The sequence below is a fragment of the Catharus ustulatus genome, chromosome Z, assembly GCF_009819885.2.
Source record: "Catharus ustulatus isolate bCatUst1 chromosome Z, bCatUst1.pri.v2, whole genome shotgun sequence".
Classification (NCBI taxonomy): Eukaryota; Metazoa; Chordata; class Aves; order Passeriformes; family Turdidae; genus Catharus; species Catharus ustulatus.
Genome location: NC_046262.2, coordinates 12,104,131 through 12,125,357, shown reverse-complemented (window position 1 = coordinate 12,125,357; position 21,227 = coordinate 12,104,131). Strand labels below are relative to the sequence as shown.

The 21,227-nt window shown below is 37.4% G+C and overlaps 1 protein-coding gene across 5 annotated transcripts in view; it reads left to right on the top strand.

The window, feature by feature from the left end:
- Window positions 1-21,227, top strand: part of CPLANE1 (ciliogenesis and planar polarity effector 1) — a 60,819-nt gene that overhangs the window by 7,457 nt on the left and 32,135 nt on the right. For 4 of the 5 annotated variants that reach the window (XM_033085510.1, XM_033085509.1, XM_033085512.1 and 1 more), the window contains exons 9-25: window positions 24-273; window positions 1,249-1,401; window positions 2,666-3,423; window positions 5,718-5,902; window positions 6,770-6,850; window positions 7,691-7,855; window positions 8,556-8,729; window positions 11,577-11,805; window positions 12,034-12,167; window positions 13,713-13,930; window positions 14,190-14,354; window positions 15,357-15,495; window positions 15,828-15,937; window positions 16,996-17,157; window positions 17,325-17,433; window positions 17,804-18,113; window positions 19,447-20,365. In XM_033085510.1, the coding sequence (XP_032941401.1) occupies window positions 24-273; window positions 1,249-1,401; window positions 2,666-3,423; window positions 5,718-5,902; window positions 6,770-6,850; window positions 7,691-7,855; window positions 8,556-8,729; window positions 11,577-11,805; window positions 12,034-12,167; window positions 13,713-13,930; window positions 14,190-14,354; window positions 15,357-15,495; window positions 15,828-15,937; window positions 16,996-17,157; window positions 17,325-17,433; window positions 17,804-18,113; window positions 19,447-20,365 (4,261 nt within the window). The remainder of the gene's footprint in view (window positions 1-23; window positions 274-1,248; window positions 1,402-2,665; window positions 3,424-5,717; window positions 5,903-6,769; window positions 6,851-7,690; window positions 7,856-8,555; window positions 8,730-11,576; window positions 11,806-12,033; window positions 12,168-13,712; window positions 13,931-14,189; window positions 14,355-15,356; window positions 15,496-15,827; window positions 15,938-16,995; window positions 17,158-17,324; window positions 17,434-17,803; window positions 18,114-19,446; window positions 20,366-21,227) is intronic. The other variant, XM_033085511.1, reaches the window with a different exon arrangement.

The following is a 21,227-nucleotide window of genomic DNA, read 5'->3' as shown; positions in this document are numbered from 1 at the left end:
ATTTTGATGTGTTTCTATTTTAGACAGCACCACTCTTGTTATCGAGATTCCGACCAGTCTCTTGGTTCTTCTGATTCTGAACGTGATCTCATGAGACAGAGATTCTCTGTTGCTTCACATCCAAGACTGCCCTACCTCATTGTCTCTGACGGATACATGATAACACTGCTAAGCTTTCCTAACAACTTTTCACCATCAGGATTTATAAGATCCCTTTTGCTTGATTCAACCCAAAAGCTTGAAAATATCCGTCAGAATTTGCTGAACTTCAGGGTAGGGTTGTGAACTATTTTGTAAGTTTTAAGTAAAAAATTTCATAAAAAGTGTAAATTCTAGACCAAGTACCTTTAAATTATAAAGTTATGACTGTATTGATCCTCAAAGCAGTGAATACAGATTTCCTGAAATTTTATTCCTTTAATGTCTGAGTGATATTTCAGGAAAATGTAGTGAGTGGGACAGTCTGAACTGTCATTATTTTTCTGGAACTGGAAAAGAAACAGGGATTTTTATATCTGTAGAGTTCACTGGGGATGTTCACAGGTTTTATGTTACTCTCATCAACTCACCCTTTCAGAATGATGCAGAAAGAATTCTGTAAATCCTGTATGATTTAGTCCCTCTAGTACTGCATTCATTTGTCTACTGGGTCTTCAGTCAAGGGTGGCAATTAAAGCTTAGTTAAAGCATTTCTGTTTCATTTTCTGTCACTTCTGAATTGACCTAAATCTGGGAGAAGGGAATCCATTGAAGGAAGAGGTCCTGCAGCTATTGCTGACCACATAAGATATAATAGATAATTAGTTCAGAATATTTGTTTGGTGATAGAACGTAGCTTCTCTTTTTATTCAGTCTCTATTCTGATTTTTGGAGAAGTGAGCTGTATGGATATTCCTGCATAAACTAGAATAATGAACAAGGATTTAAAGAGATATGTTACTAGTAAAAATGCAGAAAAAACATACATTTGGCAAATTTCTAGGGCTTTTTCAGGCATCAAGAAAGCAGATTCTTTCGATATCATGTAACAAAAGTTGTCTGGTGTGAAAGAATTCTGCTTCCCCAAAGCATGGTCAAATGGTAGTTTGTTTCTGTGCAGCAGATGCTTGCTGACCTATTCTCCCTGTCTATCTGGGACTTTTGAACTGAAGCTTTTTGTATCAGTAATCAATTTAATTGACTTGTTTAGAAAGTGTCTGTCTTGTTAGAACCTGATAATATGTTTTCTGTTATTGTTATTTCTTTTAGTGTAAAGGGAAATCTCGGTACTTACGATCACTGTTGTCTCTAAAAACTAGTCTTTTAAAACAAGTTCAAAACCAAAGTTCTATCTTTTCCACCATTCCGAGATTCCTGGAGGAGGACACTACAGAAATGAATGAGAAAACCATGGATTTACTGGTACTTGATAACATTTTTCCACTTATGATTGTGAATTTATGTAAGCTTAACGTATTCTAACAGGAAATAAGTGATTGTTTTAAAAAAGTAATAATGGGTTTATTTACTCTAACTAGTGTTTTTAAAGTAATTCAATATTCTCATTTTCTGTATAGGCATGAGGAATAGGCTTATTTTCTTCAAACTGATACTTGTTTTTATTTTTAAGCAAGATTTTGTTCAGCGTGTTTTAACTTTTTGAAGAATATCTGCCAATATACATATATATATATATCAGTTTATTGTGTTTCAATACATAGAATGGTTTGTCTTGGAATAGACCTTAAGAATCATCCAGTTTCAGCCCCCTGCCAGGGTAAAGGACACCTTTCATTACACCAGATTGCTCAAAGCCCCATCCAACCTTGCCTTGGACACTTCATGTGTAGGGTAGCCACGGTTTCTCTGGGCAACCCATTCCAGTGTCTCAGCACTTCCAGAGTAAAGAATTTCTGCCTAATATCTTATCTAAGCCTGCCCTCTCTCAGTTTAAAACCACTGCCTCTTGTCCTATCACTACATGTTCCATGTAAAAAGTCTCTCTCCTGCTCTCCTGTGGCCTCCTTTATGTAATGAAAGGTGCTGTAAGGTCTCCCTGGAAACCCAATACTTTACCTTCACTTTATAATAAAATGTAACATTAGCTGTTAGATATATGGGGCTGGAGACTATTTTAGTAACAGTCTTAATAAATAAGATACTTATCTTTATCCTGAGTTTTAGAGGATTCTTTAATTGGTTCCTTAATCTGTATTTGTCTTTTGGAAGAGTGGCCCTGTGATCATAGTTTCTGAACAGCCTTTCCTAACATCATTGCATGCTTTTGAGTTTTGGTTTGTTCTTTGAAGCTTTTGAGCTTTTGTTGAATGACTTTTATATCTTACAGTTATCTGGTTAAATCTCTGTCTTGTACTCGGGGCTTAATGAAGGGAAGGGTTTCACTTTTGGTATAAAATCTACTGCTGTATTAGCAGTGTATTTTTGTTGTTAGGTAATTTAGTTTCTGTCTGCCCAACTGTTTTGCAAATAATGACATTTAATTTGAGATTGAGATGAAACTGCAGTTTATTAAATGTACTAGCATTTAAACAAGGTAATTAAGCATAAAAATTTCCTTTATGAGACTGACTAACTGGTGATTCTTTGCAGTCTGTGTGCTCTCTCTTGCTCTCTCTCTCTCAATAAACTTGAATTAAACTATTGGTTTTTTGCTTGTCTGATTTAGGACCATGAAGAAGAATCAGACAATGAAAAGCAGTTTTACAACAACCCTTCCAGCTTCTATAACCAAAGAATCTATTCATCTGTTGGTAAAGCTGATGAAGGCTTCTTAGAATTTGCATCAATGTTTGATACCATCCATGCAGAAGATGATTTTGAAGAGAAAGATAAATCATCATTGGAACTATATTCCGTTCAGAAAAACCTCCTTGGTGCATGGCAGATAGGGATTTCAAAAAATATGGAAGAGAAAGATGCTTTACTGAATTACACAGTGAATTGCATTATCCATTTTTTCAGCATTGTTCGGGTTGTGAAATGTGCTTTGCTAAACCAGGATGCATCTTTAAACAAGTCTGTGAAGAATACTCAATGGATGCATTGTGTCCTGAAATATTTTCAGCAGTGTTTGACTGTCTTGTACTGGCACTCAAGAGCCAGTGTTACTGGGCATGTGACAAAGCTGACATTAGAAACTTTAAAACTGATGCTTATGCAGCAGCAAGATGAGTTGTTCTCCAAAAACCTTTTGGCGTGCTTCTGTCTTTTGAAAATGGTTTCTCACACCCTAAGCAGAGTGTGTGTATTACAATACGAGAATTTTTTTTCATCTCCTGACAGTAATACTCTTGTGGAACTTGATTCCCTCACTGTGCCTGTTTTCTTAGTTCTTGATGATGATACTGCTCCGCAGTTCAGCTCACTGAAATCTCTGCTCAGAGAACATCCTCGAGTAAACCATGATACAAAATCAGAAAAAAGGTATGAATAAGCTTTGCACAGGGAAAAAATACACAGCAAAACCAGATTTTGAAAAAAAATGTACAGCAAACCCAACCATCACAGGTCTATGAAAGACAGACCCTGCATGACCAACCTGGTCTTGTGTGACAGATGACCTACCTGATGGATGAGGGAAAGGCTGTGGATGTTGTGGATATTGTCTACCTGGACTTTAGTAAGACCTTTGACATAGACTCCCACAACTTTCTCCTGGAGAAACTGGCTGCTCATGGCTTGTGTAGAATCACTCTTTGCTGGGTTAAGATGGATTAATGACTCGGCCTAGGAAGTGGTGGTGAGTGGAGTTACATCCAACTGCAGCCAGTGACTGTGGTGGTCCCTAAGGCTCAGTATTGGGGCCAGCCCTGATTAATATCTTTATCAGTGATCTGAGAAAGGGGATCAAGAACACCTTCAGTCAGTGCACAAATAACAAAAAAAAGTTGGGTAGGAGTGTTGATCTGCTGGAGGGCAGAAAGCCTCTGCAGAGGGATCTAGACTAGCTGCATTGATAGGCTGAAGCCAGTGGTGTGAGGTTCAACAAGGCCAAGTACCAGGTCCTGCCCCTCGGTCACAACAACCTCATGCAGCACCACAAGGCTAGGGTAGAGTGGCACCAGTGGCTGCACGTGAGCAAGTGTGTTTGCCCAGGTGGCCAGAAATGGCCAATGGAATCCTGGCAGCAGGATCAGGGAAGTGACTGTTCAGTACCTGGCACTAGTCAGGTAGCACATCAAGTTCTGTGTCCAGCTCTGGGCCCCACAGTATCTGAAAGGGTTATCAAGTTGGACCAGATTGCCTGGGGAAGTGCACTGAGTCTCCATTCTTGTAGGTGTTTAAAAGATGTGTCACTGTGGTGTTTAGGGATAAGATTTACAGGTGGCAATGTTAATGGTTGGAGATAATGATCTTAAAGGTGTTTTCTAGCTAAGTGGTTCTATACGATGGAATGAAAATTGTGTCAGTTAAAGTATAATGAAATATCCTTTTGGGTTTTTTTCCTGCGTTTTACTCAATAGAAAGGCATGATAAATGATTAAAGCATACAGATTAAGGCTCAGACCTGCAGTAGAATATAGTTTGGTTATGGTAACTAAACTATCACTGCAGATCAGTTTGGACATAATGATATGTTGACTGCTGATACCACGCCTGGTAGTGCAGCATCAATCCAGATACTGAAACTTTAGATGCTTTAACTGTCTCTTGTGCATTTCACTCGTTCCTAGTTTCAAACTCTACAGAGCACGAGTCTGCTCATGTGCAGTATATCAATGGTGTCAATTTAGTCAGCCAGGTTTTTACTCATTACGGGTGTGGTATCTCAGAGCAGTAAGAAAAAAACATTTGTGGGACCTTACTAAAATGTCAGAGCTGTTTCTTCCATACACATAAATTTAACTGAAGTGCGCTGCTCAGCTTTTGGGAAAGTATACTGTTATCACTGGAGTTTTTCTGTACTGCAAAACTCCAGTGAACCAAAGTATGGTATTCACATGAGCAGACTTCTTTCCAGAGATTTAAAACCTAAGTAGCATTATAGCTCATTAATTAATTCCTACTATAGTAAAAGGTAATTCTTCAGTGATCCTTAAATATAGTACTGTGTTCACTGAACCTGATATGCAAGTTTCAGTTGTCTCAGAGAAAATAATTGTACTCCAGGTGCTGAGCACTGTGCATATGGCTGACTCTATGTGTTAATTATGAACCCAGTAGTACTTCAAGATACAGATGGGTTGCAGTTTTGTGCAAGCTTTTTCAAGTCTCTAACAATGTATGTATACTTGTATTGTTAAGCTTATGCATCTGAGCTGGTACATCTAATTGGGCTGATAGGGCTGTGCTAGGCAACAGCCCTAACCATAAACCCTAAAACCATATTCTGCAATCTTGTTTTCTTGTCTTTGCTTTTCTGTGTTATGCTTTGTTTTTTAACGAGTCTTGTTTATAAAGATATTAATACCTGTTCTGAGGTTTCTCTGAGAGTATTTTATTTCCCTGTTGTTTAGCTAGCAAGGAGATTAATTTTAGGGGTGTTTAGGTACTTAAAATAGATTGCTGTGCTTAAGAAAATTCAGAAGAATTAATGTTTGTTAGTCAAAAATGAGGCAAAAAATGCTTCCATTTTTCCATTCACTGGAGTCAAGAAAGGAGTTGATACAATTCAGTTTTCAAGTGCATAATGCAAAATAAAAGAACATTAGAAATTGATGTAAGCAATTTCATTAATTCTTGCTAAATTTCATAATATTGTACTTCTTGAATTACAGGTTGACTGTACTATGGCGGCTATTGTATAATAAAGTGGTTTGGTATCAGCTGCAGCTGAAAAGAAAAATGAACAAGAATGCAGAAGAGGCTTCTGTTGTCTCCTTGCTTTTAAGTCATATACAGGCAACCATCCAGTCTTCAGGAATGACATTAGAACAGCATCTGAAGATTAATTCTGTATCTGGTTAGTAAAAAATGTTAATTGAAAACTAGGAAAATTAGGTCCACCTTAACATTCAATAACTGACTGAGATTTTTAAAAAGTGAACATTGGGACTTCTCTTAAAATTCTTATAATTCTGTCTTAAATACTTAATAATATATATTGGTATGTCTGTAGATTGTAATATAATGTTTAGAGTTTGTTAAGCTAAATAAAAAGATTGAATTTACTTCAGTTTGCTTTGAGCTATGTCCTAAAGAATCTGAATGAAAGATTTTAATTCTGATCTCTAAATGGGCATCACCATGTATTTCTTACTGGACTTCTGTGTAGAAAGCTTGTTCACTCCATGTGGTCATTGTGGGCATGAGCATGTTGTATTCACAAATATAATATTCAACTAAGCATTTAAATTAGTGTAACCTAAGGTACTTGGTAATCTAGCATATTTATTTTCCAAACGGTGTACAGTTGTACCTTAATTTCTTACACTTTTCTGTCCTGTGTTCTACCTTCCTTTTTTACTTCTACACTGCTAAGCTCAGCTTCCCATTTATGTCTCCCTTTACAATTCTGTTTCCTTGCCATGTTCTTGATCTCTCTCCCTTAAATGAAAATTCTAACTCCTCTTCCTACTGCACTCGGTACAATACATTAGCTCCTCCTGAGGAGAACTGATACATTACCTATCCTGGCAAGGAGTGTTCAGTCATCTTCTCTGAGATGCTTGAAACTTGGACTTTATTGAGAGAATAAAAGTTTACTGGGGACTCACGTATTTTGGTTTGCTTTCAGTAAATCTCTGATGCTGAAATAAGAGCATATGTATTTGTAACTGTAAAAGTAACTATGTAGAGCTTTAAATTTGTAAATATGTGACTTTTATAGGCGAGGAGCAGTTCCTTCTAGGCTCATACAGAGAATCTTTGGACATTTGGAAAAGATCTCTTTCTGAACTCAAGACAAAAGGTAAGGGATAAAATCTTTGAAGGTGGAGGGGATATGTTTTATAATCATTTTACATTTGTGACTCTGCCCTTCAAAAAGAGGGGGTGAGATGCATAAAGGGTGCATATTTGCAATTAAAATGGGATGAATAGACACCAGTCAAAACTTAAGTCTGGTTGCTCTCTGAGAAAATTCTGTGTATTTCTATTTTAATAACAGGGCTTTCTTGTGATTATGAAGTACAATGGTACTGAAAAGCTCTAGATAAATTTATGAGCAAGAAAGAGACAAAAAACGAGATTAACAAAAATTAATTCCTTTGGTAGCTGTAAAATTAAAAGAATTAGTCTTTAGAAAGTAACAAACTTGTGTCAGGAGTTTTTGTAAGAGTTGATTTGAAACAGATATACCAGATTCTCTTTCCAGGTATCATGAGAAAATTTTCTGCTGGTTATTAGAACAAGGAATGCTTCATTGAGAAAAATTCAGAGTATTGGAGGCTTGGTGGATGTCTAAGCAATTCCACTGTGTTTCAGGCATTCTTTCTTTGAAGGCTAGGCTTCCTTCAGCTCTCCTTTGTCTGTGTCTTAACAGTTAGGCATAACACTGTTTTGAAAACTGCCATATCTCTAGAAATAAAAATATTGTGGATGAGCATTATCTTACTAGGGTCTTAGAGGCTGTATAGAAGAATCATATCCTAAAGTAACTGCCCCTGATTTCTACTCCTCAAAGTGTATTGTTTATGTAGATGTGTTTCTGGAGAGGAAAGAACTAACACTTTGATTTGCTGCATCTGTTTTTGTGTTTATTGTTTATCTTCCACTTGGACTTCTACCTTTTTTTAATCTTTTCATGCAGGAGGAAAAAGAGCATATTTTCTTCAGCGTAGATACTATCTTGCAATACTGTTTTGTCACCTGTATCAGTATAACATGTGTGAAGCTCAGGGACTCTGCGATCATCTGGTAAGAGAGGTTCTAAGGCGATCACAGCTCTCCACAACTCAGATGGAAGAATTTTCTGGTATGTTTACATTGCCTAAAAGTGTGGTAAGGTATGTTGATGGTGTTTGAATAACCTAATGTATAATTTCTGTGCTCTCACATGCACACCTGACAGCTTGTGAATTTTTTGCTTTATACTGTTTCAGTGACTTTTTCTGATCCTCAGATGGTATTTGAGCTGCACTTGTTGGAATATGTGTTTAAATAACTCTCGTTGTCTATTAGTCACCTGCTAAATATTTTTAGACTCAAATCCTCTCAAAGAGAGACTTAGAAAAACAGAAATAAGGGGGAAATTATGTGATTTGGTATTATATCAATTTAAGTTTTTTGTGATACAACATGAAAAAATAGCAGATTCTGGTCTGGTCAGCAGTCCTAATTTGACAGTTTTTGCAGATGCTTATAAATTGGTTTTTTTTTGTTATAATGTTTAAATCTAAGTGAAAACTGAATTTCCAAGTTTGAACAATTTTTTTACTCAGTGCAGGTCTAAATTTAGATACTAAAGACTATCTCCAGTCATTAAAAACCTAATATATAAATCTTCTAATATTAGTATGATGTGTAATTAGTTTAAAAGATTAAGCTCTGTAAGTTCTGAAAGCTTGTTAAGGAATTATGTAAGTTTGCTTGTTTTATAACCTGTGATTAAATATTTATAGCGTTCAAATTGAAAATATTTTTTCTCATAATGTTGTAATTTGATTTTTTTTAAGATCCCAAGTATTTTCAGCATGAACTATGGATGGTAACCAGCATTCATACTGACACTGCCACGGCTGTGATTCGATCCATGGCACGATTCATGGCTGCTTATTTCACAAAGCAGCTGCTCTATATCCTCCCCCCCCACAATGTTGACATCCTTCATCCACTTCACATCAAACAAGGTATTTCCTGTACAAACAGTTCTAGTTGCTTAAATCTTGCAATATTTTTCACATGTATCAATGATGTCTGTTATGCTTTAACTTGATGAGCATATTAGGAGACTGAAAAAAACCATAAGGATGTCACAAAAAAATTGTAGCTGATGCAGTTTTTGTTCCAACAGATAGGATAATTTAGGTTGGAAAATACCTGTAAGATCATTGTGTCCAACCATTAACATTGCCAAGCCCACCACTAAACCATGTCCCTAAACACCACAGCTACACATCTTTTAAGTACCTACAGGAATGATGACTCAATCCACCTTCCTGGGCAGCCAGGTCCAATGCTTGACAGCCCTTGCAGAGAAGCAATTTTTCCTGATATCCAGTCTAAACCTACCCTGGCATAGCTTGAAGCTGTTTCCTCTTCTATCACTTGGCACTTGGGAGAAAAGATGGATTCCAACCTGGCTGCAGCCTGCCTGCCTTCAGTCTTCTCTGAGCCTCCTTTTCTCCTGGCTAAACATCCCCTGGTCTCTCAGTTGCTCCTCACAGGACGTGTGCTCCAGACCCTTCCCCAGCCTTCTTTGGACATGCTCCAGCACTTCAGTGTCTTTCTTGTACTGCAAAGCCCAAAATTGACACTAGCATTCAAGTGATGTCACCATTGCTGAGTACAGAGGGACAATTACTACCCAAGTCCTGTTGGCCACACCATTTCTGAAACAAGGCAGGATGCTCTTGGCCACCTGGGCACACACTGGCTCGTGTTCAGCCACTGTCGAGCAGCATGCCCAGATCCTTTCTTACTGGGCAGCTTTTCAGGCTCTCTTCCTTCAGCCTGTAGTGTAGCTGGAGGTTGTTGTGACGCTTGCCTTGTTAAATACCATACAACTGTCCTCAACCTGTCAATCTTGAACCCTCTGCAGAGGGTTCCTGCACCCTGTCATAGAAGGAGCTCAAGTTGGTCAAGCAGGACCTACTTTTTTGAATCCCTGCTGGCTGGGCCTGATCCTGGTTGTCCTGTGTGTGTCTCATGATGGCTCTCACGCTGATCCATGACTTTCCCTTGCACCACAGTCAGGCTGACAGGTCTGTAGTTCTCCAGACTCTTCTTCCAACTCTTCCTGTAGCTGGGTGTCCATTTTGCCAACCTGTGGTCAGCTGGAACCTCCCTAGTGAGCCAGCACCATGGGTAATGATGGAAGTGAATACTTCCTCCAGCACCCTCCGTAATGTTTGGTGGATCCCATCCAGCCTAATAGAATTATGTGTGTCTTAAGTGGTGTATCAGATTGCTGACCATTTTCCTTTAGAGTGGGATCTCCATTGTTCCCCATTCCTGTCTTCCTCAGGAAGTCCTTCCAGCTCAGAGGGCTTGTTGTTCAGCATACTGGTCTTACTATTGAAGTCTGAGGAAGGGAAGGCATTAAGTACCTCAACCTTTTTATCATTCTTTGTCACAATTTTGCCTAAAGATCTGGCTATGACTGACTTTGATCTTCCCAAAAGTGAGATAATGGCAATCCTTCCAGAAGTGAGATAACAGCAGTGCTGAGGAAATAGTTAAATTGAATCTGTGATCTGATGTGGTGCCAGCTGAAAAGCCAGAGGAAAACACTTTTTGGTTATCTGATAGTCAAAGTCTTGCAATCCAAACCCAAATGCTTCAACACCATATTGTCAAAGCAAGTGGGAATGCCAAGTTGGTGTTGAACCCAAGTAGTACTTGTTAGTTTAAGTCCTGCTTCTCAGCTTTTTTCTGGGAATTATTGTTTATCACAGAGAGTGATTTCAGAGAGATTCCATTTAAAGATTTCCTTTGTTAGGAAACTTTCATTTTCAGAACTTCTTTTTCAAATATTTGTGAGAATAAAGATTTGTTTGGAAATATTTTAGGTACTCTATCAATAAGTTGATATTACAATGCCACATATTTTTTTACAATATTAACTTATTTTGATTGATTAGGTTTTCTGAAGTGTATTTGAATACATTGAGTATTTTAAATGTTTTTATACTACAGCATGCGTTGTTATCTACTTCTTTCTTCATAGTCTTTTGAATGCTTTATTTGGACAGCTTTCAAGATAAAGCCTACAAAATAAAACCTTTATTTTAATACTTGATTAGACAAAAATCAATGAACATGGTGGGATAATTGAGGTAAAATTATGTTGTACAAGCTGAATTAGTGTGATTATCTCCTAAGTAATGCCTTTGTCTGAGCAAAACAGAAACTGTGAGAGAAGCAAGTAACGCCTTAGAATTCATGTTGATCAGCACCACTCCAGGAGAACCAGGAAGCAAAACCTTGAAAAACAAATCTAAATGTAAACAAAGGAGATACTAAATTCATTTGAAGTTTGTCTCTATATACTCTCCTAAAATCAAAGAATCACAGAATATTATGTACTGTTCTTTCTCAAAAATGCATTTTAGCATTCTGTCTTCTGCAATAAGTGCAGTATGTATAAACAATATGGGTACACTAGGAAAACTCCAGGAATTTCCATTTATCTTGGGTATATCTTACAGATATGAAGAATATTTGTAAATGGCCCATCACTGTGATTAAGTCTTTAGAATAAAAAATCCAAAATCACAAGTTTTGCACTTACTGTTGTCTGTACATTATTAAGCAGGATACACTCTTATACCATTGCATACCCTCTGAATACACTCTTATACCATTGCATGGGCTGCATCTGCTGCTGCAGATGCATTTCCATGGTGTACCTCTAACAGAAGTAAATTAATAATAAAAGCAATTGTATATTGCAATGTGAACAAATTAATTCTGGATTATTCATCTGATAGCATGAGGATTGATGCAAACTTTAAAATGTACTTTTCATGTCACAGACTTACCTCCTCGTGTCATTCCACTGCAACACTGTTTGGTTACCAGAGCTGTCAGGAACCAGAACCTTTCATCTGTGTGGACAGCTGAATATGCTCTTGATTTGTTCTTTATTGGTGGACTCATTCCAGAAGCTGTGTGGTTAGCACACACACTTGGGGACTGGAAGCTGTCTGTTTCAATTGGTCTGGCCTACCGGCTGTATTGTCAGAATTCTGATGAGCTCTCAAGGTAAATTTGCAATTGTAATTAGTGTACTATATTCTGTTATATAGTTATTTCCATGAAGTTTATTGTGACAAGCCATATATATTGCCTCAAATTCATATTCCCAGTAGGTATAGAACTTAAGGTGTTGCGATGAGTTATTTTGGCATAGATATTTGTTTAACAGACCTTCATCAGATTATGTATGGATATTACTTTGTTATTTATGAGCAATTTCTTGATATATTTCAGAACGAAAAAAACAGAGTGTCACCTGCCATTAAACTTATTACCAATGCAGATTTTTCAGGAAAAGTTACAGTCTTTATTCGGACAGCCAGCAACTTCTGAAACATCAGGACATATTAAATACAAGAAGTTCACAGGTACTTCAAATGAAAAATAATTGTGGTTATTTTTCATGTTATTTGGCTACATATTCAGTGTTATACACTGTCTGAGAAAAATAATTGCTTTGTCTTCTCCAGTGTGTGTATTACTGTTACAATATATTGAAACACTTCAGATTCACAAGTGTGTGTGTTTTGGCTTTGATCATTCCAGAAACTGAATATATTATCCATCTTGTCTTATTATTTGTATTGTCCAAACCTTTATTTGACTATATTTGATATTAACTTATTAGGAAGAAAACTCAATCTTGGTTACAGTAACCAAACCAAAAATTAATGTGTTAACAGTGTGGAAAGTATCATCACATTTGAAATTAGCTGAAAGAAGGTGTTTAGTTTTGCCTTTTCCTTTCTGATAAAGTGGATCCCTGGATCCAGCAGCTAGCAAGGCTGAGAATGTATTCCCAGCAGTACACAAGCACACACAGCACCTGTATACTGGCCACACACAATTACCTACAGACCTGCTCACCACTCACACAGTCAGCACCAACAATCCTATCACCTTTTCCTCTCCTGTTGGCCAGGGTGAAGGTCTGCATATGGATACCTGTTTGTACAGTGTGTATCACTCCAGTGATACAGTGGGCCAGTGGCAAGACTATTAGCTGAGTTGATAGCCAGCAGACCCAGTTGCTGAGTGTCACAGGTTGCTCATGTCTGTGTGTGTGAGCTACCAAAGCCCTAAACCATCTCTGCTTTCTGGTACAGATCCACTCACAAGCACCTTCTTCCCCACACCCCCCGCCCACACACACTGTCCCTGCATCCCCGCAGCAGCTGGCCTGGAGTATACAGTCCTGTCAGTGTACAGGATACAGCAGTGAGCTGGTCTGGGCTCTTCAGCCTGTCCAAGTGCCTGACCTTCAGAGACACACGCCTGCCTATGTACACACTGTATTTGTGGCATGTGGTCATGGCTCACTTGGTTTCGCTTTGTCTTGCTCTTAGACATGTGAAGACACACAAACAGGTCTCTCAGTTGTCTCTGTGGCTGTTGGCCAGGTCTGCTGGTCCCTGTAGGTACTATGAGCTCCTAACTTAACTGCTGAAATTCACACTGTTAGCTACGTCAACCTATCCTTATTTATATTCTACAGATAGTTTACTGGCACAATCTCTGTATTTTATTCTCTTTTTGTCTGAAAACATTTCAAATTCTTGTCAGCAAGTGCATGTGCTTACTGATAAGAGAGTTGCTTTAGTCATTATTGATAATGTGCCTGGTTTTACCTTCTTGGTAAGAATGATTTGCCAGAATGGTATGTCAAGCAAATGCCTACCTAAAAAGTTCAGTTCTCTACTAGAAAGGCAGTAGGCTTCATGGTAATGGGGCAAAACTTAAAATTAATAATCGAATACTAGTTTTTAAATGTATAGTATCCTAAAGCAAGGAGATGAGAGCTATCATTGTAATATATGAATGCAAATTCAGACAACGTAATCTCATGATGTCAGAATGAAGATCCGTGTGTTGATTCAATTAATTTATCCATTTCTGGGCTTAATATTTCATAGATCCCATTGAAGAGGAAGATGCAGATGTTCTTTACAGTTCAATGCAGGAACTACTGAAAGCAGCTGTTATGGCAGATGTTGATATTCTCTCAGAGACATTTCAGCTTTTGATGGATTCTGCCAAGGACCTTTGCAGAAAGTTTTATGGTTTGGTTCCAGTTGGGCTCTGTCTTCCAGCACCACCATTGTACTGTCCTCAACCAGCTTCTGTCAGTGAAGTAAGTGTGTTTCTTGTGTGTTTGTTTGAATGCATTTATGAGTCTTTATGAGCTTTATTCTGGTTCCTTCAAGCTCATATTTCTGTTTTCTTCCATGTCTGCTCATTTACCTTAGTAGCACAGCAGTGATAAGAAAGTACGTGTGCCTCTGTGTTTTTTCCATAAATTATCTATGGTGTAAAGAAGAAGAAATTAGTACCAGTAACAACATTTAGTTACATGTTCTTTCTAATTATGGGCTTTGTCTTTGCATTTTCAGGAAGACAACGATGACATTCTTTTAAAAATGGAAAAAGAAATCCGCCAGAAAGTGTCAGGAGTTCTTCAGCGAATTATCTTGCTCTTCCGGGCTGCTCATTGTTCTTGCTCTGCAGCACAGTGGTATATTACACAACTGAAGTGGGCTAGAAAAGTTATGCAGAAAGTAAATATTTAACTTCATATTTTTAACTTGTTTACATTGTAAATATTACTGGTGAGTTTGGAGTTGCAGAAGCATTCAATCTCATCTTGGCTTTGATGTCATATTTTGTACATGTCATCTTCTAGTTTTTACATGTTATGTTCATTTTTTTTAGAAAACCAGAGGTTAAAGATACATGCTGCCTACTTCATAAAGTATTTCCTTTTGGGTGTTTTTCTATACCTACTTGGTAGCAAACAAACTCATTTATTTTCCACTGAAAGAAGAAAGAAGACTTTAGTTGGGAGTTATAGCTGTTATCTGGAAATATGCTCCAAATCACTTAGGGTTGAATATGTAATAGAGAAGGTAATGCTCACTTCAGGTAAAGGGATCATCTTAGTGCACAGAGCTTCTAAGATCTCGTTTTACTTTTATGCAATTTGTTTGCACAGAAACAAGTTCAGAATAAATTGATTGAAAGCTTTTGTGTATAATCGGTCTTTTCTTAGGTCATTGTAACATAGACACATAAGGAAGACTCTCCTTCCCTGCACCAGCATTAATGCAGTGATTGAGATCAGGAACTGGTCTGACTGAAAAGTATTTACTTTTGCATGGTCACATGGCTTATGTTGGCATGGGGAGCTGGTCAGATGTACCAGCTGAAACTGGAGGCAAAGCTAGTCAGCCCTGGTGACAGCAGCCTGGAGTATGTTGAATCAATCTGATTTCTTGATTGTGGTCTTAGTTCTTTTTCTTTGTGTTACTCTTGTATTTCATAGCAATCATGAGTACCATTCAAACAAAAGCATTTTTTGTGCCACAGTTCATATTAAACATACTCCTTTCAATAAATTTTCTGAAAAGTGATTTGAAGAAAATGGAAAGCGAGCTTCAGGGAGTTTTACTGATCTTGGCGGTATTCTAATAACTGAGAGGTTGTTCATTTAGTAGTGATACATGTAAAATATTATCCATTCTTTATTTCTCTTTTGATTGTTTTTTTACCTGTTTTTATAGATTCGAATGAAAGCCTCTCTTCCTTTGCTGAGTCCATTCCCAGAGACTTTGCTTCATTACTGCAATTTCCACACCGTTCTTTATGGATCTGCATCTTCTGGAGCCCCTCAGTTTGAGGACATTACCTGTAAAATTTTAGGTCTGTATGTAGTAACATAATTTAGAGCTTGAAAAAAGAACACCAGTTAAAATCCACAGGTGGAAAATAAGCTCTTATTAGCTTGAAACAGTATATTGCAATCTGTCAGGAACACATTTAATTTCCAGCTTTTATGTTAGTTATCAAATCTCTTATCCTAAAATATGCTGTTCTGGATTGAGGGTTACATGTTACAGACCTGACAGATGTGAAAGAACATGAACACTAAGTGGCAATAAGAAGTTGTAGCTTCAGAGCAATACTGAAAAATCTTAGGCTGGTTATTTAATTTATTTAAATAAATCTCACCTTATTGCATGTTTGTATTGTAGGTTGGTTCAGAGAGTTCTGTGCTTTATGTTGGATGTTTCATGTTCGTGAAAAATTATCTGACAGCTGTAGGCGGTACCAAACTGCAAGAGAAAATATAAACAATATCAAGGTAATTGTGTTACTAATATGGTAGAGATAAATCCTAATTGTAGGTAGCTATGAGAACAGTTCTAAAGATCTGCTGTATATTTCTGTGAGAATTTCTATTTGCTTAACAGAACAAAATGAGCACAGTGTTTGCAATGTGAATTACATATTTGTTGCTATGGAATAGTGTGCTGTTCATGTGATCTCCATCTTCCTGACAGTATTTCTGTTAGGCTTTTGCTTTATATTTGAGTCAGAAGAGCTTCCAGGAAAGCAATAGCTTCTACACTTGCTGACCTAAGAATTTACTTTCTGTTTTGTTTTTTTCCTCCATTAGGTCAAGATATTTTGAGTATTTCCTGGATAATATATACTTAGTACACCAAAAATGGGGTTTATGGTGTATTAAATATACATGGTTGTCAAGAAGAGTAATGAAAAAAGTTAAAATTTAATCTTATTTTCTCTACTTATACCTTCATCAATTGATGTCAGAAATCCAGGAACAAAAATAAACTGCTACCATATTTGTTATGTGTTCTATTAACATGTCCAAGATTTTTCTTCACCAGAAAACACAAGTTTCAAATAAATGAAATGACTCTGTTTCAAATGGTAGAATACTCTGATTTTTCTGTACTTTGTGTGACAGTGACAAATGAGGTAGAAAATACTGTTAAAAATGAACCATTCTGTCTTAAAAGCCTCTTGCAAGACTTAATTACCTTGCTGCAAGAAAGAATTTATGATCACCTGAAGTCAAAGTAGAATTACTTCACAGTTAGGCAAATCCTCAGGTTTTACTTGTGACTGTAAAAAACTGTTCAGCAGAGTGCTAATGGAATTATTTCCTAAGCTGGTTTAAAAAAGCCCCCTTTTTTTCTCTTTTTTTTAATGTACGTTATGATCCACTACAACGTTGATCTGTTTCTTCTCCTCATACACTACACTACTTGGCAGGTAAGTTGGAGAATTTTATTTTCTGTGGGCCAGGAAAGAAGCATTACTATTTGCAATGTATGAATAATTTTGCTGAAATATACTGTTCATACTAATTAATGTTTCTGGTGGATTTTTTAGGATCTGAATAAGAACGGATATGATGCCTACACAGTTGAACATTGTCTGAATGCAGTGGAGTGGGCTTGTCGAATGCTTCCTTTCTGCAGATTCATGAATGCTGAAGAATTAGTTCAAGATGTAATTTTGAGTCTGCTTGGGGAATTGCCACCAATAGAAAAGGTAGAAGACCTTAAAACTAGAATAAAAGCTATAGAGATGATCACAAGTATTTCTGCTCCTTGGAAAACCTACTAGTTAGATTTTCTCATGGTATAGGTTCTGTGTCAAAATAATAAATGATAATAAACGATAGCTACTTGAGAAGATGCCTTTTTGTGTGTCTGTAGGTGGCAGAGATTTTTGTAAAGGCATTTCCTAATCCTGAAGATATAAGAGTTTCACTAAGAGATAAATATAATGGACTTCAGCAGCGACTCAGACATAGTACTCTTAAAGGTAATGTCAGACATAGTACTCTTAAAGGTAATGTTCGTCATTCCTTAGGAAGTTTTAAACAAGCTTTGGTTTTTATTCTTCTTATCAGCTTGTGACAATATTTTTTCATACCCCAACTGTTGTAGTTTTCAGGTGGACAGCTTTGAGTTTTGTGACAAATTCTGTGTTTTCTTTCTGTTAAGTCTATACCAGTCACAGGGTATCGTGGGTTTCAAAATATTGATGTTTATTCAGTTTATCACAGTTTCTTGTTGAATTTATAAATGGCTCTAATTTATGATTTTGATTGACATCTAATTCACATGTCAATTTGGCAGACTAACTTAAAACTGAAAATTGAGATTGAAGACTTTGTTTTTCTTTCTTTCAGTAGGTCCTGAAAGTGAAGAAATGATGTCTGTTGTTATACAGTCTGCTGAAGAAGTGAGAAAGAAGACCTTGAGACGTGTAGTAAAGAACATAGGCCCTATAGAAATTAATATATGGGAGCCAGTAGAAGAGGGAGCATCAAATGATGAAGAACACTGTTATGAGGGATTGTCACTAGGCACTAGTCTAAGCACAAGCACGCTTAATGATTTTGGGAATCTTCAGGTATATAGTGATGTGGACATGGCAGACAGACTTTCTGATGCTTTGCATACTGAAGAAATGAGAGCTCAAACACCTTCATTCCCAAGGTATGAAAAACTGCAACAGAAAGCCTTTGATTTAAATTAAGGAAAGAAAAAAAGAGGGAAAAAAAACAAAAAAAAAATAGTACAGTAATTTGAGGATTATAAGCTGCACCATTTTGGCTAAAATTTTGGTCCGAACCCGAAGTGCGGCTTATAATCAGGTGCGGCGGACAAAAAATGAAAAGTTGCTGTTTTAGTTTGGAGGACAAGGTGTCTGCTGAGAAAGGCAGGAGCTTCTCTTTGAAATGGAGAATGTAAACCCCCTCCCTCCAAATTATTAGAATTTTGAAATCAAGGGGCTTTCAGGCAAAGATATGGGAATTAAGAATAACAGTTCTTTTCTAGGGAAATTAAAATAGAAATACAGTACTACAAAGAAACAAACTCCAAACTCTGACAAAGAGTACAACCTGACACCCCATCAGGCAGGGTGTTGGTAGCAGTCCCATTGAATGGTGACTGCAGTCCTCTTGCAGTGACAGATGTGATTCAGTTGAAGCAGTGCTCCTGCAGAAGGTGCAGTTTCGCTCCGGAGGTCCAGTGGTGATGTGGAGAAATCCAGTTTTCCTCTGGAGTCTGGTGGAGAAAGGGGCTCCCTTAGTGTCCCAAAACCTCTGTTTTTATCTTGGTAAGAAATGTTGGGCTCTTCCCCCTGGCTGGAGCAACTTCCAATGGGATGCAGTCATTTTATCAGTCACACAGTGGGACTCAATGGGCCATTAGCAGAAAATGATTCCCTGGAGGAAGGATGTGGTGTGAAAAGATAAAGAACAATGCCCTTTCTGGTTTCAATGGATGACCCATTAGCAGAATATCTGCCATTGAGATAAGGATCACTGCCCCCACCCTCAACAGATGGTGATAGAATAGACACCTTTTATCACACTCTGTATTGTAACCCAAGACAGTTGCTGACAGCCGTAAGTGCGGCTTATAATCAGGTGCAGCTTATAATCATGAAATTACTGTACTCTCCTACTGATCAAGTAATCTCTTCACCGAACTGATTAATTGTCACTATGGGTGATCAATCAAGTGGAAAATTACAGATTTTCCCAAATCTTAGAACAGACAATGTTATATCAGTTAGTATATGTCTAATATATTATTGAAGTGTAAATTACTATCAGCTGTGTCTACATTCTTGTATGTTAATGTCTAGTTTCTGTCTATGGATTTTGAATTTGATTAATTTGCCACCTGTACATTGTAGTAATGTAAATTTGGGTTTATTGGCTATTTTTAACTTCAGTGGGAGATAAGGAATTAATATTGCATGTAATTATTTTTAAAATTCTTTTTGGTATTAATGGTTCTTACATTTATTGTCTTACAGGGAAAATGAACTCCAACAAGGGGAAATAGGTAGCAAAAATACCACACACCAGATACAAGCTCCTAACTATAAAACAAAACATAGAGTGTGTAGGAGAGTCACACTTAATCAATGTAATTTGCCTGTAGTTGGTGCATGGGAATTTGAACGTGATGATGATGAGTATGTTAGATTTTTAGAACTCTTTCTGAGTTATGTTCTTGAGAAAGATCTGTTAAAGAACAGTGACCTTGGAATTCCGTTTCTCACTAGCTTTTCTGGGCTGCTTCAAGAGCATGAATTGAATTCACTCTTTTTTGATGTTCACACAACACTAAAACGTCGACAAAACAGAACTAGAAGTCAAAGTGTTTTTAGAGCAGGGTCTTGCTATACTGTCACCCTGGCATCTTGTGATCCTGAAAAAGTGTCTGTCTGTAATGAAAACAAAAATATTTTGGAAAAACCAACAATTGTACGGTTTGTTGAATGGGCCACAGAACCTTCTGTGCATAATCTAACAAAAGGACTTAAAGAAGGCTTATTTGGTCTAAAACACAAGTCAATATACAGAGCTCAGACTGACAATCTGACTATTGCACTAACAAGCCAGGCCTTTCCTAACCATAATTCCTCTACCCTGCAAACTCAGGCAATTTCTAAATATGTTTACAAAACTCTTGATGTAGTTGATATTGTACCAGCAGAGGAACTGCCTATAGAATTGATGGGCAAACTGAGCAATATTTCAAAATTGATGGAGTGGATGATCCGATGGTCCGATAAAAGACTGCTCTGTGGTTCCAATAAACACGACTCCTTTGAAGAGGCTCTCCCAGTGCTACATGTGAAAACATCAGCAGCAGCTATCCTTACATCTTTTTGGTTGTTAGAACAGTTACATGGAGACAGATCTCAAATAAAGAGCATAAAATGTAAGGTAAGAAAAAGGATGAGACAAGTATCAGTGAAATGTGTGAGTGAGTTATGCCAGTAGGGAAGAATCACATACATGTTTTACCTCATAATTCTGTTCTCAGTAAAACATGGAATATTGATTAATGGCCTTTCTTTTAAGATTTGCCAAGAAAAAGGAAAAATTCCAGAAATACTGAAATTCTGTCAGTAGAAATGCTTGAGTTGGAGATGAAGGTTCTCTTTGGAAGTTCAAAATATAGGTACAGTAATTTCACGATTATAAGCTGCACCATTTTGACTAAAATTTTGGTCTGAACCCAAACTGTGGTGTATAATCAGGTGCGGCTTATATATGGACAAAAAATGAAAAGTTGCTGATTTAGTTTGGAGGACAGGTGTCTGCTGAGAAAGGCAGGAACTTCTTGTTGAAATTGAGAATGTAAAGCCCCTCCCTCCAAATTATTAGAATTTTGAAATCAAGGGGCTTTCAGGCAAAGATATGGGAATTAAGAATAACAGTTCTTTTCTAGGGAAATTAAAATAGAAATACAGTACTACAAGGAAACAAACTCCAGATCCTGACAAAGTCAGAGTAAAACCTGACACCCTGTCAGGCAGGGTGTTGGTAGCAGTCCCATTAAATGGTGGCTGCATCCTCCTGCAGTGACAGATGTGATTCAGTTGGAGCAGTGCTCCTGCAGAAGGTGCAGTTTCGCTCCGGAGGTCCAGTGGTGATGTGGAGAAATCCAGTTTCCCTCTGGAGTCCAGTGGAGGAAGGGGCTCCCTTAGTGTCCAAAAACCTCTGTTTTTATCTTGGTAAGAAATGTTGGGCTCTTCCCCCTGGCTGGAGCAACTTCCAATGGGATGCAGTAATTTTATCAGTC